Raw genomic sequence first — 17,836 nt, forward strand, 5'->3', positions numbered from 1 at the left:
TACCAAGAAGTAGAGGCCGCGATTAAAAAACTAAAAAACAATAAAGCCGCGGGAAATGACTCTATACCAGCTGAGTTACTCAAATATGGGGGCGTCGAGCTCACTTTCAAAATCTATAAACTAGTATGTGCCATCTGGAAAAATGAAACAATACCCGAAAATTGGAAGGAATCTATCATTATACCGATTTTTAAAAAGGGGGATAAGACAGACTGCAATAACTATAGGGGTATCTCACTTTTAGCAACGTGCTACAAAGTTTTGTCAAACGTAATACACGCTAAACTAACTCCATTCGCGGAAGATATAGTAGGAGATTATCAGTGCGGATTTCGGCGCAACAGGTCGACGAGCGATCAAATGTTTACCAAAAAACAATTGTTAGAGAAAAAGTGGGAATTTTGCGAAACCATACACCAACTATTTATAGATTTTAAAAAAGCGTACGACTCTATTAAGCGAAGCAAAATGTATCAAATTCTAGTACTTCTCGGTGTACTGAAAAAACTCGTAAGATTGATTCAAATATGTCTGAACGGTAGCACGGGAAAGGTCGAAGTAGGCGGTAATGTATCAGAACCCTTCACGATTCGCGATGGCTTGAAACAAGGGGATGGGCTCTCTACGATGCTGTTTAACTTAACGTTAGAGTATGTCGTTAGAAAAATGCAGGTTAGCCAGCTGTGCGCAACAACGCAGATACTAGGCTACGCAGATGATTTGGATATAATGGGGATTGTACGGAAACGGTAGCAAGAAACGCGGAAATCCTCATAAAAGCGGCGGAGTATACAGGATTAAAAGTGAGTAAATCAAAAACAAAGTACATGATTGTGGATAAATTAGGCATCTGCAGAGGGGAGGGAGATCTCAGAGTTGGGAACTTTACTTTTGAAAAGGTTAGCGAATTCAGGTATCTGGGTACGACCATAAATGATAGAAATGAGATTAATGTCGAAATAAACAAGAGACTATTCGGATAATGCTTGCTTCTATACCGTGAGCAATTTACTTAAGTCGAGGCTGTTGTCTAAAAACGTTAAAATAACAATATACAGGACAATAATACTGCCGGTGGTTTTGTACGAGTGCGAAACGTTGGCTCTCACTAAGCAACCGTTTTAGGGTATTTGAATAATAAAATCACGCAGATTGGAATGGGCAGGGCACGTAGCGAGAATGGGAGACGACCGTACGGCAGCGTGTATCATGAAGGGCAGACCGATGGTAACGTGACCTCTAGGTAGACCTAGATGCAGATGGGAGAACAAAGTAAAAGAGGATCTAGTAGAATTAGGACGGGTGAGTGTCGATCAGAGGGATGCATCTTGGATGGGGTTGACACAAGACAGGGCAATATGGAAGGCTTGCGTAGATGAGGCGATGAACTTTCGATTTCCAAATGCCACTTAAAAAAAAAAAATTAAAAAATGTGCGCTATTATAAGTGAGGCAGATTCGCTTAAAACTTCCTCATGAATTTTCGAGGTTACGTTTTGATAGCTATGTTCGGGGCAAACTATGAGATTATTTCCAACGAATTTATAGTTTTCATTTTCTTGCTTGAGGCAACTATGGTGATAAGCCTCATCACAAATACCGCACACTGCTGTTGTTGCTGGTTTATGCTTACAACATGCAAAATTACTGCGACACCTGTCAGGAGGCTTGGTCCATCCCGGCGCCATCTTGCCATGTGAGGAATTGTACTAATTTTGGCTCAGAAAAGTTATCAAAATTTTGGATAAAAGGAAAAATTTTTAAAACTTTCGCTCTAGCAGATTTTTTATTAAAGCGCCAAAAACACCATGGCTGATCAGTCAGAAGTGCCAACGTTTGTCCAGTGTCGATGGTGTTGCACCTTGATGGCGAATATTCGAATTAGATGCGCAGCAACGGTGACGACTGATCTCGCGCTCTTCAGACAGAGATAGAGCTATTTATATCTAACCTCTAAAAATTAATTATTTCGGTTGAATTTGGGGCTGATGTTCCAAAAAACTAGTTTTTTTTTTTCCTCTTTAGCGATGTTGAGAGCCGATGCTATATCCTCATGATGAAACAGCTATGAGGATGTTCGCCAGCAGCAATTGTATAGTGGTTAACAGATGAGATTATGTTATCGCCAACTTGCAAAAAGAACTCCTCTAGGCTCATAAAAACGCACGAAAAAGTCGTGGTTTTCCAGTGCTAGCGTGCGAGCCAGATAGAGGATCCATCCCGCTGTGAAAAAGCACTCATTCGAGTGAGAAAACACATTAAAATACTGCGTAATAAGCAGTGACTTGATGATGCTGCTAGACTTACCAAGCGTGACGTCACATGATATAAACATTGTTTTATATTTTTAATATTATAGTTAAATATATTTAATAGCTTAAACCATTATTATCTTTTATTTTTTAAACACATAAGATTGATCCGACTCTATAGATACTTGTTCGGAATTTGATTTCCCACTAAATTTTTGTAATAGTTTGTTACGAGTGAAAGCAACAAACAAGTCACGGACCACCGGCTTGAACCAAGATCCTCTTGCTCGCAAGGCAGAACCGCAAACCACATTGCACTTTTCTACTTACTCTCTCATAGTAATTAGACACCCGTAACGTATATGCACTGTATTATTACTTACAAGGAAAGGTACCCAACCCGAACTCACCGATTTTGATGATTTTCATATATGTTGTAGAACATAAAAAAATAAGAGACACGTATTTTTTTTTATCGGCTAATTTTCACTTTTAAGGGGTAAAAACCTCCCCTAAAGTTAACCCCCAAAAAGCGTTTTTTTTAAATATCTCGGCTTAAAATTAATATTTTTCAATGAAACAAATTGGAGGTTATTTCTTACAAAAAGAGCAAGTATTTCATGGTGATTTTAAGAGTAAGGGTAGCATCCCCTATTTTTTAGGGGTTGAAAACATATATTTTTTGGCATAATTTTATAATAAAAATGTTTAAACCGACTAAAAAAAATTGGAAAAAATGTTTAAACATCCTTAATAACAAAATTTAGTTGACGTCTTTCGGTGTTTTCATAAATATTATCCCTAAGGGGGTAAACCACCCCTAACACAAAATAACTGTAAATATGTAATTCAATACATAATATTTCGTAGAAAGTTTGTATATAGAGGTTTTCGAGGTCGCTGATTACAAATCTATCAGATTTTGAAAATTCAAAATGGCGGATCCAATATGGCGGACGGAAAAATCGAAAAAAAATTTTATATAATAAAAAAGTTTTAAACGACTAAAAAATTTGGAAAAAATTTGTAAACATCTATAATAAACAAATTAAGTTTTTCGGTTTTTTCATAGATACTTCCCCTTAGGGGGGTAAACCACCCCTAACACAAAATAACTATAAGTATACTTCAATCCATAATATTTTGTAGAAGGTTTGTATATAGGGGTTTTCGAGATCGCTCTTTGCAAATCTGATATCAGATTTTGAAAATTCAAAATGGCGGAACCAATGTGGTGGACGAAAATGTCGAAAAAAAATTTTAACTTTCATAAAAACTTGTTATAAATGTGTGATCTTTGTAGCCTGTACATGTGAACTAAAGAGCCTTAAACCCTAAACCCCTAAAGAACAAATAGGCTAAATGGTTGTGCTTTTTAACCAAACGACTCCAAACCCCTAACCTCCAGACAAGCCGAAGGCCTATGCTTTACCGTAGACACGAGTATAGACATATTACCGATATTTTATTCTATCATTTTGTATGTAACAAATAACGTCTCGTTTTATGTTTCAATCAAAGATTATTTATTTTTCTGCTTTTATAAATTAGCATAATTTCAAAAGTAATTTCATAAATTATAAGGTATTTCATAAATTGCATAATTATATAATTTTATAAATTCAAAAAGTCCACACTTTTTTGTAAATGAAAAAACATAGGTTAATAAAATTAGTTTATCAAACTCTTTTGCGTTTTGTAATAAAATTTTATGTTGTCAAACTTGGGAGTTTTTCATTGTTACAATTATTTCGTAAGCCGAAAGTTTTTTAGATGAATTCTCGAAGTAATGATTATTGTATCTATAGTAAAATATTTACAGTCTGGAATTCCATAATAATACTATTTGCTACGATTTAATGAATTTATCAAAAAATCTAAATTTAATAATAAATATTATTCTAATTATTATTATTATTTTTCATTATCATTGCTATTATCAGTATTACTGTTATTATTGTTATTGCAATTATGCTTATTCTTCTTTTTCTTATTATTATTATTATATTACTATGATAATTTTTGTTATTGGTAAAAATACATAAAAGAATATTAATACTCGAACTTCATTTGCAATTAAAGAACACGTTGTTATTGAAAGGCAATTTTATATGCATTCATTAGTTTAATGAATGTTATCGTACATTCAATGATAATTCCACAGATAAATGTCTTTCACTCATAAAAGTTGTTGACAATATGTGCGAATCAGTATGTTCTTCTTTTAGATTGTTTTCATCGAGAGTTTACCTCAGCTGCCTGTGTTATTTTTTAGGCAGTGAGTGAGTTTTGTGGGTATTCTAGTTCGATGCCGGAAAGTACGAATAGTACGTCTTTTTGTTTGTCAGTGGTATCATACAGTTGTAGAAAATTTTCTTTAGTGATTTTATATAGATTTACATTATTCAATTTCAAAGTGAATAAAAGTTGAATAAAACCAAAAATAGAGTTTTCCGAACATCACAAAGTGGAACGAGAATTCTTCTCCAATGCATAAATTAATGATTTGATTCAATTTACATTCACTCTTTTTATTCTGGTAGAAATGTAGCAGTCGTGCCTTACATGCAAAAACACAGCTTGTATAAATTTTACCGCTTGTTTTCATTTTAGATTGAAAAATGAAAATTAATCCGTTAAACGTTCTAAACTTATTATTAGCATACTTTCAAGCGTTAAACATACCAGATAGTGTCACGAATTATCACGAAACAGAGTTGGCCGAAAAAATAAAAGAAATTTTAATAGATGCAACACATGATTTCAACGATGTAGAAATGATTACTGATGACTCTTTGGATTTTCAAGAAGAGTATAAAGACCATAATGCGGAAATAATTGAAGATGAAGTGCAACATCATTTTCCTGATCCGGATATAGCACCAACAAATCAATGTACAGCAGATAATGAAGAACTAGATTTTGAATACAAAAAAAGAGCTGTAGAATTTTGGAGAAGTAGCAAAACGAAGCAAAATTTAAGTCTCAAAACAGTGCAAAACAGATTCAAAAAAGTATCATCTATTAGTCAGCTACGTCGTGGGCCTTTATTAATTGAATGGCTACTGGGCTCATTCAATTAATAAAGGTTGCACGTATAGAGAAAAAGTAGCACAAATTTGTCAGTATACCCTGGATAATTTTCAAGCAGCTCTCGACAGTGGTTCAATTATCCATGATGAAGATATAATTCGATGGGCCTTACAAGCTAAAAAAGAAATTGGTTTTGATGATATTAGATTCAAAGCTTCTAAACATTGGTTACTCAAATTTAAGCAAGCACACCGAATAGTTTCTAGGAAAATAAATAAGTTCATAACAAGAAAAACACTAGAAAGTAGTGCAGAACTTACGGCTAAAGCTGAAGCATTTATCGATGACGTTAAATCGTGTATACCAAGGATTGGACTCGAAAATTTGTATAATACAGATCAGAGCGGATTTCAGCTAGAAATGCATTCTGGAAGAACATTAGCAGTAGAAGGAGAAAAGCAAGTGCAATGTCTGGTACAGTCAATTTCAGCAACAACGCATAGTTATACTATACAGCCACTAATATCAGTTACTGGACAACTGTTGTCACCGCTATTTCTTGTTTTAAAGGAACCAAGTGGCAAGTTTGGCCCTATTGTAGAACAAAACATATTTAGACCAGAAAACGTGTACGTGGAAGCATCCAAATCTGGAAAATTAACAACAAGTAAGGGAACTAATAACAATTTTTACATTGTAATATCGTTGATCAGTTAATTAGTAAGTCGTTTAATTGCAGATCACTTCAAAATCTGGTTGGAAAAAATATTTTATCCCTATGTAGGCCATCACTCAATACTATTACTTGATTCTTGGAGTGGTCATTGTGACAAAGTTATAGAAGAAACAATGCCACAAAATAAAATTATTAACATAAAAAAATTTCAACTGGAACCACAGGAAAAATATAACCACTTGATGTCTATGGATTCCGTATTTGGAAAAACTTTGTCCGAACATTTTCTGATAATGTAATGTTAATGGATCATGATATGAATTTACATGTGAGAAATAATATAATTAAACTTCAATCATTGGTTCACAACCAACTGTCTTCACCGAGATATATAGATTTGTTTAAATATTCCTGGTATAAAAGCGGTTACGTCAATGAAAAACCAGATAAATTTGATAATCCTATAGATTTCAGTTTTGGAAAGTCTTGTGCAACACATTGTGAACTAGAAGGGTGCACAAACATTGCAATTGTACGATGTGGTTGGTGCAAAAAAGCATTGTGCTTTAAACACTTTTATGAGGACTACCATTATTGTAAAAACATCGTAAAATAATATATTTTATGCTCAATACAAAAAATGCACTATGGCAAAAGATAAAAGATTGTAGATTATTATTATACTCTAATATTATAAACAAAAATACATTATAAGTTGAATTTACAATAAAGGAATTTCAATAACATTCTGATAACAATTTCTACGGAAATTATAAAACTGCTTCACACACAGAATTTTCTTGTTTACAAATTTAGGAATTTGAGGTAGTTTGGTTAAAAAGCACAACCATTTAGCCTATTTGTTCTTTAGGGGTTTAGGGTTTAAGGCTCTTTAGTTCACATGTACAGGCTACAAAGATCACACATTTATAACAAGTTTTTATGAAAGTTAAAATTTTTTTTCGACATTTTCGTCCACCACATTGGTTCCGCCATTTTGAATTTTCAAAATCTGATATCAAATTTGCAAAGAGCGATCTCGAAAACCCCTATATACAAACCTTCTACAAAATATTATGGATTGAAGTATACTTATAGTTATTTTGTGTTGGGGTGGTTTACCCCCCTAAGGGGAAGTATCTATGAATAAACCGAAAAACTTAATTTGTTTATTATAGATGTTTACAAATTTTTTCCAAATTTTTTAGTCGTTTAAAACTTTTTTATTATATAAAATTTTTTTTCGATTTTTCCGTCCGCCATATTGGATCCGCCATTTTGAATTTTCAAAATCTGATAGATTTGTAATCAGCGACCTCGAAAACCTCTATATACAAACTTTCTACGAAATATTATGTATTGAATTACATATTTACAGTTATTTTGTGTTAGGGGTGGTTTACCCCCTTAGGGATAATATTTATGAAAACACCGAAAGACGTCAACTAAATTTTGTTATTAAGGATGTTTAAACATTTTTTCCAATTTTTTTTAGTCGGTTTAAACATTTTTATTATAAAATTATGCCAAAAAATATATGTTTTCAACCCCTAAAAAATAGGGGATGCTACCCTTACTCTTCAAATCACCATGAAATACTTGCTCTTTTTGTAAGAAATAACCTCCAATTTGTTTCATTGAAAAATATTAATTTTAAGCCGAGATATTTAAAAAAAACGCTTTTTGGGGGTTAACTTTAGGGGAGGTTTTTACCCCTTAAAAGTGAAAATTAGCCGATAAAAAAAAATACGTGTCTCTTATTTTTTTATGTTCTACAACATATATGAAAATCATCAAAATCGGTGAGTTCGGGTTGGGTACCTTTCCTTGTTAGATTATGCCCGTCGACTAGAAGACGTGTAACTCCTCGTGACGCTGCCTTCGTATTTAACGCTGTTGCATGCACGCCAGCGATATTCCTCGATGCTGCCGGGTACGTCTCGGACGTTAGCCAAGAGTGCCTCCCCGATGTCAGCCGACGGAAAAAAAAGACCGTGAATAAAACGCACGAGTGCCGCTGACTTACGCTTTCACACATGTGATGATTTTACCTCGGCAGCCTAGCGGTTCTCGACTAGCTTATGGCGTCGATAATAGGTCAACTCAAAGGAATATGTAATAAAACTAAAGTTAACGGAAAGAATTCTTTAACTGATTTTATTTAAATAAAGAAGTGCAATTAAATCGCTGTATTGACTATCTTATCAAGGACGTTTCGGTAGCACGAAATGCCGTCGATACTAAAACTCGTTAAACGCACGCGTGCACTCGTAAATCGCACTCACACTCACCTGGATCTTCTTGTCGATCAGTTCAAGGAAGTCGCAGGGTCCACTAGAAACCTCTTTGCCTTGGGTGACTGGGAATGGTCGAAGATGTCTTTCGCTTCGCGAGATCCTAAGGATGGCCAGGTTACCATCCCCTTTGCCTTGAGGATTGTAGATTCTCGTGCCATGCGTGTGTCGGGAAAATGAATTTGCTCTCGTTCACGCGCGCGATAAGCCTCTTCTGTCCCCTCTCGCTTCTCGCCTAAGTTTCGCTCTCTCGTGTTCGCGGGTCATCAGGTGACGTCTGCTACAAGCTCGCGCTTCCCGGGTTCCGCGGAACTTGTTACACCACAGGTCACAAATTAAAATAAAAAACGCAATGAAAAAAAAAACTAATGTCTCAAAGCAGCGAAGCTGCAAAAGTACTATATAGCCTTCGACGCAATAGTTAAAATATATAAGGAATAGTCTTCGCGGCAAAACTGAAATGAATTGGTCTACGACGAAAATTCAAATTCACTAGTCTTCATTGAGAGCAAAGTAGTGATCTAGATCAATAAATTTAATGACTGTTTTATAAATTTATATAATTTTTTCATTTAGTGAGATGTAAATCGCTGACATGATACATATTTGGCTTTCCAACAAGGACATCATACATTTTGTTAAACGCGTTGTGCAGAGCATATTTTACCTGTTTCTGGCATTTAAAAATGTAAGTTTGAAGGTTCAAGGGCTTTTACATGGTGCATCCATTTTTATCGCTAACTTGACTACATGATTTTTTTAACCAGAACACAAAGATTGTGCACGTTTGTCTTTTAATTTTTCAAATTATTTAACTTTAACAGATATGTAAAAAATTTTAGGTGAGGTAATCATAATCAAATGGTAAATTAAGGATGGCAAAATATGATTCAGATAGTTATAATGTTCACCGTAAGGTAATAATGTTTACATGCAAATATTGTGCACCCTTTAAAAAAAATTACATCGTCTAATTGATACGAAAAAATTTCGACGCTAGTCCGTCGAGAAGCCCAAATACAGTTGCAAGAGCCACTTGCAGCGCGTGGAAATAAGTTCGGCTTATGTGAAGGGAGAGAGCTGTCTACGACTGTGCAAGCTGCGAACACGCTATATGCGGCAAAGAGAGCGTTGGGGGGGGGGGGGAGGAAGAGCTGCCGCTGATTCCGTGACGATCGGTCTGTTACACCACCGTAACGTTCGCCGCTCGCCGATTCACTCTCCAGTAAATAAGTGTTTTTGGCGAGCCTATAGAAGTATTCACTTCAAAAAAGAAAGAGCTGAATCTGTTGATAGCAATATTATATTTTATTATTAAATTAACTTATCTTACCTAAATTCATAAAAGGTGCTGTAAAATCTACAGCACTTTGCCGCTCAGAAGTTATTGTCAAATCACAGATGGCAAAATCTGCTTTCTGAAATACGAAGATAAAAATACATTAGACTTCAAAAAAGTGTCGTTCATGTAACAAGTGCATGATTTTTGTGGTTTTTGACCTATACGTGTGCTTGAAGTGCAATTTGTAAAAAAATTTTGATACACAAATTACTAATTTTTATAGTTAAAATTCAATAACTTGTAATTTATAAACAGTTCTCGATGTACGTCCATAAGTGATTCTCTAGCTCTCTGAAGAAGGACTAGGGAAGAATAGATCGTAGTAGTGGTAATTAATGTTTGAGTTCTGGACTTTTATTTATTAAAAGGGCGAGGGGGGGGGGGGGGAGCACTTATTTGCGTACCTAAGATTCACTATCACCCTAATATTCACAACCAGAGGTACTTCTGCGTAACAACTCTACTCTCAAGATTAGTCATGCTGCTCGAGCTTACAAGAATATGCAGAGGTTGATCTAGCTTGTTGTCGCATGCACTCAGGAAAATGTACGCAGCCTAGGTAAGACATGTAAACTTAGGTCTCATCCCTAGTAAAAATGTTGATGTGATTTTGTGACCTATCAAAGATACGTAATTCTTCATTTAATTTTTAATATGTGATTTGTGACGTCAGTTTTTATGTATTGATTTCGAACGTTTTATTACGTAATTTGATGACATTAAAAAAAAATTGAAATATTTTAGCTTTATGAACCATTTTTACGTGATTTTATTATTTTATTTATCACATAAATATTTACTTCTTAATAATTATACTTTTAAATACGTTAAATTTGTTAAAATGAGTGGCCGTATAGGTGCTGCTATGCGGATGGTAGTGAGGAAAATGGAAGCTAATGCTCCATAAATTAATCATTTTTAATACTTTCACTAAATTGAAGAATATAAAAAATAATATTTATTAGTCATTTAAGAGTATTTAGTAGTAAGTATTTAGAACAAAATATTTATGTAATCGAATAACATACTAAAATCACGTAAAAATGTTTCATGAAGATAAAATATTTCAATTTTTTTAGAAGTCATAAAATTACGTGATGAAACGTTCGAAATCAATACGTTACAAACTGGCGTCACAAATAATACATAAAAATTACATAAAGAAACACGTAATTTTAATACATAACAAAATCACGGCAATATTTTCATCAGGGATCGCTTATGCGGATGGACAGTAGCCTAAGGGTACACAACACTTTTAAATCATATAAAGAAGAATTATGGGTGAAAATGACAAAATTAAAGTGAATCATTTGAAATTTTTCTATTGATATTTAGTATTAATACCTTTAACTGTGCCGTGATAAAACCTTAACTATCCCTGCTGGCCCATTGTGGCACTCGGTGCAGTTTTGTAAATTTTTTCACTATCCGTAGGATTCCAAATGTATAAGTCGTTCTTTTGGGCTCAGATTCAAGGAATATTTTGTGCACCTGCAGTTTTGGTATTAATGCAGGGATTTTGATTTTAATGATTATGTCAGTTTTACTTATAATTCTTTTTTTCGGGATTTAAAGATGTTGTGTCCCCTTAAGAGCAGGGACCCTCATGCCTACTCCCTGGTGACTACTACAATGTCAAGAAGGACAGAAAAACAGACGATTCAATATTTCATTGCATTGAACTTTAAAATTTCTTCTATTTATATGAATTTAATTTTACAAGAACATACAAACTATTATTTAGAAATAATGTGCCAATACTATTGATGTTCAAATTTTGGTCTTAACCAAAAGCACATATTCGGTTGCAAAGCCTATGTCTACGTTCATAAAGAGCAGCGAGGAAAGTTAGATGAAAAATCGGATTTTTGTACCCGAATACCCGAATTTTTGTCGGGTATTTGGAAGAATCAAAAGCTTTTAGATTCATAGACACGGAGACAAATCGCATAAAGATTAGCCGCGATGCCGTGTTTATTGACAAAGAAAAGCCAAATACCGACAGCATCGTATACATCGAATTTCCAGGAATGAACAGCTGCAAGCAGACAAAGAAATCGTCGAGGACTCGATCAGTATATCCGATGAAGAGTATGAGTCGCTCGATTCAGACAGCTCGGAAGATCCACAGCAAGAACCTGCACTAGATGCAGTCAACATAGAAGAGAATCTACAGCCAAAGCCGGCAGCAGGTGAACAGTGCCGCTGCTCGCAGAAGACCAACAAGGGCATCCCGCCCGACAGATACATGTCTAACTACGTCAGTAGTGAAGAAGAAAAAGAGCCTAGCAATGTAAAAGAAGCTCGACCTGGACCACATAGAGAAGAGTGGAAACAAGCCATGAATGATGAAGTCGAGTCGTTCATTAAAAACGGTACGTGGAAAGTCGTGTCAAAGCCTCAAGATAGAAAAGTGATTCCTGCAAATGGATGTTTAAAATCAAAAGAGATGCAGAAGGGCTTATTGTCCGACGAAAAGCGCGACTCGTAGCGAGAGGTTTATGACGAGGTTTTCGCCCCCGTCGTACGGCAATCAACGTTTAGAATTTTACTAAACGTCGCAGGTAGAAAAGGTATGGTCGTGAAGCACTTCGACGCGAAGACCACTTTCCTTAATGGAGAACTAGAAGAGATCATTTATATGGCACTACCTGAAGGATACATCGACGGACAAAAGAGCAACAACGTATGCGAATTAAGAAAAGGCATATACGGACTGAAGCAAGCAGCCAAAATATGGAATGACAAACTCAACAGCCTGCTCAAGTCTTACAGTTTTATTCAGAGCAAGGATGATCCATGTCTCTACGTAAAAAATGATAAAGAGGATATTATGTATCTCATTACTTACGTAGATGATTTTTTGATTGCTGCAAAAGATGTCAAGAAGATCAACAACGTAGTCGATTACCTCAAGAGTCATTTTGAATTGACAGACCTCGGCGAATTAAAGCACTATCTCGGCATTGAGATAAGAAAAGATCAAGACGGATTCTTTCTCTTAAAACAGTCGAAGTACATCGACAAGATTCTTTGCAAATTTGGACTGCAAGACGCAAAAGCATCAAACATACCGTTAGACCAAGGATATGTAAAGACTCGAACCGAAGAATCTTTAATGCCAGACAGTGAAAAATACCAACAGATGATTGGCGCTTTATTATATCTCGCAGTGAATACGAGACCGGATAAGCACGAGCGTCACCATCCTAAGCCAGCACAACAAGCAGCCAACAACTACAGATTGGAACGAGGCAAAAAGAGTCGCTCGCTACCTGTAGGGGACAAAGCTTTATGAGCTGCGTCTAGGTCAACGGGACGGACAGAAAGGCCTTATTATATACGCCGATACAGATTGGGCGGAAAATAAAGCCGATGGAAAATCCAACAGTGCATACTTATTCCAGTATTACAATGCCTCAATCAGCTGGAGCAGCCGAAAGCAACCGTGTGTGACTCTGTCATCAACAAAAGCCGAATATATAGCTCTAGCAGAACCATCTCAAGAAGACATGTGCGGATTATTCAACAATGAATAGTCATATTTGTTATATCGTTGAGGAAGGGTGTTGGAGTTCAACGATACTCATACATACACACATAGAGACGCCTACGCACATAGTTGCGGAGCCCCCACTACCCCCGGAAAACTGACCTGGGTTTTATGGCCCTGACCCAAAGGGACAGTCGAGTCCGGAAGAAGGAAAAAGCGGTCAGTCTGACGACAGCCACCCAGCGCACCACATCAACCATCAAGAATACTACCGCGTTATTATTTTGCAACTAGTGTACTGCATTGAGATTATTGTGACTGTTTCTTATAAATAAAGTTCTCTTATAATAAATAAAATCAATAAACTCCAACAGGTAGCCTCAACAATTAAATATCCGTACTCACAAAAATATCCCGCGTGACTAGCGCGCATCTCAGGGCTCGAGCAACAACCTGTGTATGAACATAATAATCAATTTTCACACTTTGCACTCACTCTCACTCTTTCGTTGAACGCGAACTCCACAAACGCTGGAACAAACACTTATTCCAAAGGTGCCCGTCCGGCGTCCACCTTTTGCTTTCTGAACTAAGGTGTCGGCGCTAGGTACGATGCTACTTAAATCCTTATTTTGAAAACACAAAAGAAAATAGAGACAGCGATCGTAAGGTATTCTACGCATTTGATATATGCCTTACCGTCGACGAAACTAAAACATGGAACTGTTTGCCCCGCGAGATGAAATCGACCGGAGAAACTAACGACTCACTAACCCTCACCAAGATGGAGGATCCTCTTAAGAGCAAAGCTGAATCTAGAGATCATCACCGATCAAAGCAGGAACACTCCGTCAAGGAGCTGCGTCAGGTCAGGTGAGTGCTGGCTTGAGCGCTTGCGACTCGCTGCCACTAATCTGCTTTATCTAGCCGCCATGCTACGCACGTGCTTATTGGTCAACCTGACGGCTTGCTCGCTCGCAGCACTATGTATAGATTCACGTGCTGCTGCCGTGTCATGCGGTCGCGCGTATGCATAGATATTTCTACGGACACACGTTCAGAGTAGATAGCCGCAAAATTCAAACTCTCGTAAAATGCAGACAACCTTTTAAGGGAGCACATCACCTTTAAAATTAAAATCAAAATTTTTTATTCAAAATTTATAAATACTTATATAAATAAACCAAATTTCTTTTACTATTCTTAGACATAGTTACCTTTATTTTGATGGTTTTAGACCTTCTATATACTTCTATAATACCTACGTATAGTAGGAACAACTGGCCCAAATGAGCTCAAACTCCAGGATATTGTTTAAAAGTACATTAGTTATATTATGAATGAGGGGATTTGGTTTAAATTCCATAGAAAAAAAGTTACATGATAATTATGTTAAAATTAATCAAAAATTGATAAAAAATTCAGTAATATGCTTATAAAACTTTTTCTATTAAATTTAAACAAATCCCCTCATTCATACCATAACTAATGTACTTTTAAACAATATCCTGGAGTTTGAGCTCATTTGGGCCATTCGTTCTTTTGGAATCTTATGGTCCGTGAATTATGGACTCCCTTCTACGTAGGTATTATAGAGGTATATAGAAGGTCTAAACCCATCAAAATAAAGGTGATTATGATTTATTTATATAGGTATTTATAAATTTTTAATACAAATTTTGATTTTAATTTCAAAGGTGCTGTGCCCCCTTGACTCACAGACGACTAAGATAAGCCTTAGCCGTGGAATCCGTAGTGACTCCCAATGATCCGTTATCAGGGCCCTTGACCCAGGTAGCATCTGTCACCACTAACGCAAAATGCTGTAGTTGTTGTTTCCGACATTCCTGTGGGTAAGTTCGCTTCAGGCTGGTCCTGCTGCATCAGATGCTTACGTAAGCAGATCCCTCGAAGAACTCTGCCACCTGCATCGGTGTCTTAAGGTGCGCGCGATTTAACTGACTGACTTAAACGCCCTGCCGAGGTGATTGGCCGCTGCTGCTGCGCCGACGTTGCTCGTGATCTTGAAGAGTCAATGACGTGCGTTGTACTATTCGTGTGTCGACGAATAGTACAACGAGAGTCTCTAACTCGACCACTCTGAATCTCGTTGTTGCAAATCGAAATTTCGCCATGTTATAAGCTGAAAGTAAATAAAATCCTGTATCGTTCCAACGCAGGGAATTTATAATATCGTTCGTCATTCTATTATTATACACCATAAAATGCAATTTTTTAAAACTATTATAACTCTAAAACTAAATGTAGAAACCTTTTAAAAGAATATACTATAGTTATTGAAGGTTATTAGAACTATACACTACTTCAATTTTAAGTAGTTTCGTGGAGCAGATCTGGAGAAAAATCCGAATAATTGACAAAAGTCGTCTTTCTATGAAAGACGATAACTGGAGTAATAAAGCAAAAATCAAGTTTAAATTTTGGATTTAGTAAGCATTATATATAGTATCTCGATTCCTTTCTTTGCGCTGTTAATAAATAAAGTTAGTTTCAAATATATTAAGGTTAAAAAAAATATAAGATGGCACATCGAGGTAAGACAAAGGAAGTGAAGACCATATTAAAACAAAAATGCTTTAACCTAGCTACATCACTCCATCAAATTGCATAAGCAAATGTTTATTTCTAAAAACTTTGGTCCACCAGAGAAACTATTTCCTTTAATATTACGTCGACATATCGGAGAAAGACAACTAACCGAGATATTGTATAAGACCAAAACCTTTAACCTGTCTACCCTGTGTACCGTGAGATTTAAAAAGGGAAAAGTCATAAAATAAAAGTGAGATAAAAATGCTTTAATCCGCCTACCCTAGCCATACAAATTTTAACAAGTAAATATTCACTGTAATACTATGCTGGCACATTAAAGGAAGGCGAGCGCAGAAAGGATATTATTTAAAACTTAAAGCCTTAAACACACCTAACTTCAGATGCCATGTATTTTTATAGAAGACCATTTATTTAAACAATGCACTGGAAAATTAGAGAAAAACGAGCTACAGCGAAAAAAATATAACCTAAACCACTGAACTTACCCTGCACCCCATATGCTAAGACTTTTCAGGGGAGAATATTTATTTATAAAATACGTTTGTACATCGAAGGAAAGCGAATCAAAATTAGAATATTACCTTAAAGCAAAACCCTGAATCTACCTCCTACCCATGCTTAGTTATTGCTTCCTCTCTAAGAAAGTCTTGTAATAATATTCTTCGGAGTTTATGTAAAAACATGCAGAAAGTATTTTTTAATACATTGTCAGTCGAAAAATGGTGTTTTTGGAAAATGTCCGTACGAACGTGTTTTTAAAAGTATATTTCAATACAAAAGCGCAAAAGTTGAGCCTATACAAGTGGACTCAACTTTTTTAGTAGAGTGGTAGCGAAGCTCGGGCGACAAACCTCCCACTCGTGTAGAATCAACTTTTCCCACGTATATCAAACGTTATTTTTGATACAAGGGCGGAAACTGTGCTTAAACGCACGCGGAGCGATTTAATATTGCTTTACTGTATTTTATGGGGACGGAACTGATATTTCAAATTTATAAAGCTCGCACGTCAAGTACACTCAATATTAAATGTTTTCCGCGTAGATGTTTATTGTAGCAACCAAATACTATTGAAAAACGCATTTTACTTACTATAAAACCTTCTTTTAACAGTGATTTACTCAGGGGACGGAACTAATAAAGATATTTGTACACTGCAAAATTAGAGAAAAAAGTAGTTCGCGTTTGCAAAATTCCGAATTTTTAACAGCACTACTAGTTCGAGCGTGCGAGAGTACGTTCCAGCCGAAGAAATCGACCGTTAGGTGGCGCTGTCGAGCCAAATAGCGCGCTTTTTAAAGCTACGAACGCTGTTATGAAAATTTTTGTGCAAATTGCTGGACAAAAAGTATATATCTTGATTTAATATTAATTCCTTGATTTAAGTTTGAAATTCACGGAAACATATACACTAAACCAGTAGTTTATAGAATAAATGTTGGAGTCAGAAATTTTTTATTAATTTTTAAGTGAAACTAAGGTTTTATACCAAAATATCGATTTTAGACAAGGGACGGAACCAGAGTTGGAAAAATAATTAATTACCCATTTTTAACTAGTAATTGAATAATTTAATTATCAATTTTTTCACCTTATAATTAATAATTAAATAGTTTAATTATCAATTATAAGTTGAATAATTGATTATTAACTCCTTTAATTATTAATTATAAGTCGTATAATTGATAATTAAAACATCGTTTCTTGATATCTCTGCCATATTTTGCATGGTATTTGGCATGGTCAATGCCCCCTTCCCAGAGTACGATTGTTTATAGGTATTTTACACTAACAAATTGAACTCTGACAAAAAAACGTTACATAGGTTTTTGTCGTGTTTTTGCCCGTAGAATCGATATACGCATTCAGTTTTGCAAAATTAGAACATTTTGGGTTATTTGTTTAAATAATTTGTTACAAACAATTGTGATCGACAAAAGAAAAAACACGGGTACTTTTATTTTTGGTTATGCAAAGGATGGCACAGTTCGTTTCTCGATATCTCTGCCAGGTTTTGCCTGGTTTTTAATGGGTTAATTATAAGTCATACAATTGATAATTAAACCATTTAATTATTAATTATAAGTCATATAATTGATAATTAACTTGTTTAATTATTAATTATAAGTTGTATAATTAATAATTACCCCATTTTAATTGTATATTGTTA

At 35.4% G+C, this 17,836-nt stretch overlaps 1 protein-coding gene across 2 annotated transcripts in view; it reads right to left on the reverse strand.

Moving 5' to 3' along the window:
- Positions 1-17,836, reverse strand: part of LOC103317005 (glutamate receptor ionotropic, kainate 2) — a 661,640-nt gene that overhangs the window by 270,797 nt on the left and 373,007 nt on the right. For both annotated transcript variants that reach the window (XM_031926014.2, XM_031926013.2), the window contains one exon: positions 9,588-9,672. In XM_031926014.2, coding sequence (XP_031781874.1) covers positions 9,588-9,672 — 85 coding nt within the window. The remainder of the gene's footprint in view (positions 1-9,587; positions 9,673-17,836) is intronic.

This window comes from Nasonia vitripennis, assembly GCF_009193385.2.
Source record: "Nasonia vitripennis strain AsymCx chromosome 3 unlocalized genomic scaffold, Nvit_psr_1.1 chr3_random0007, whole genome shotgun sequence".
Taxonomy (NCBI): Eukaryota; Metazoa; Arthropoda; class Insecta; order Hymenoptera; family Pteromalidae; genus Nasonia; species Nasonia vitripennis.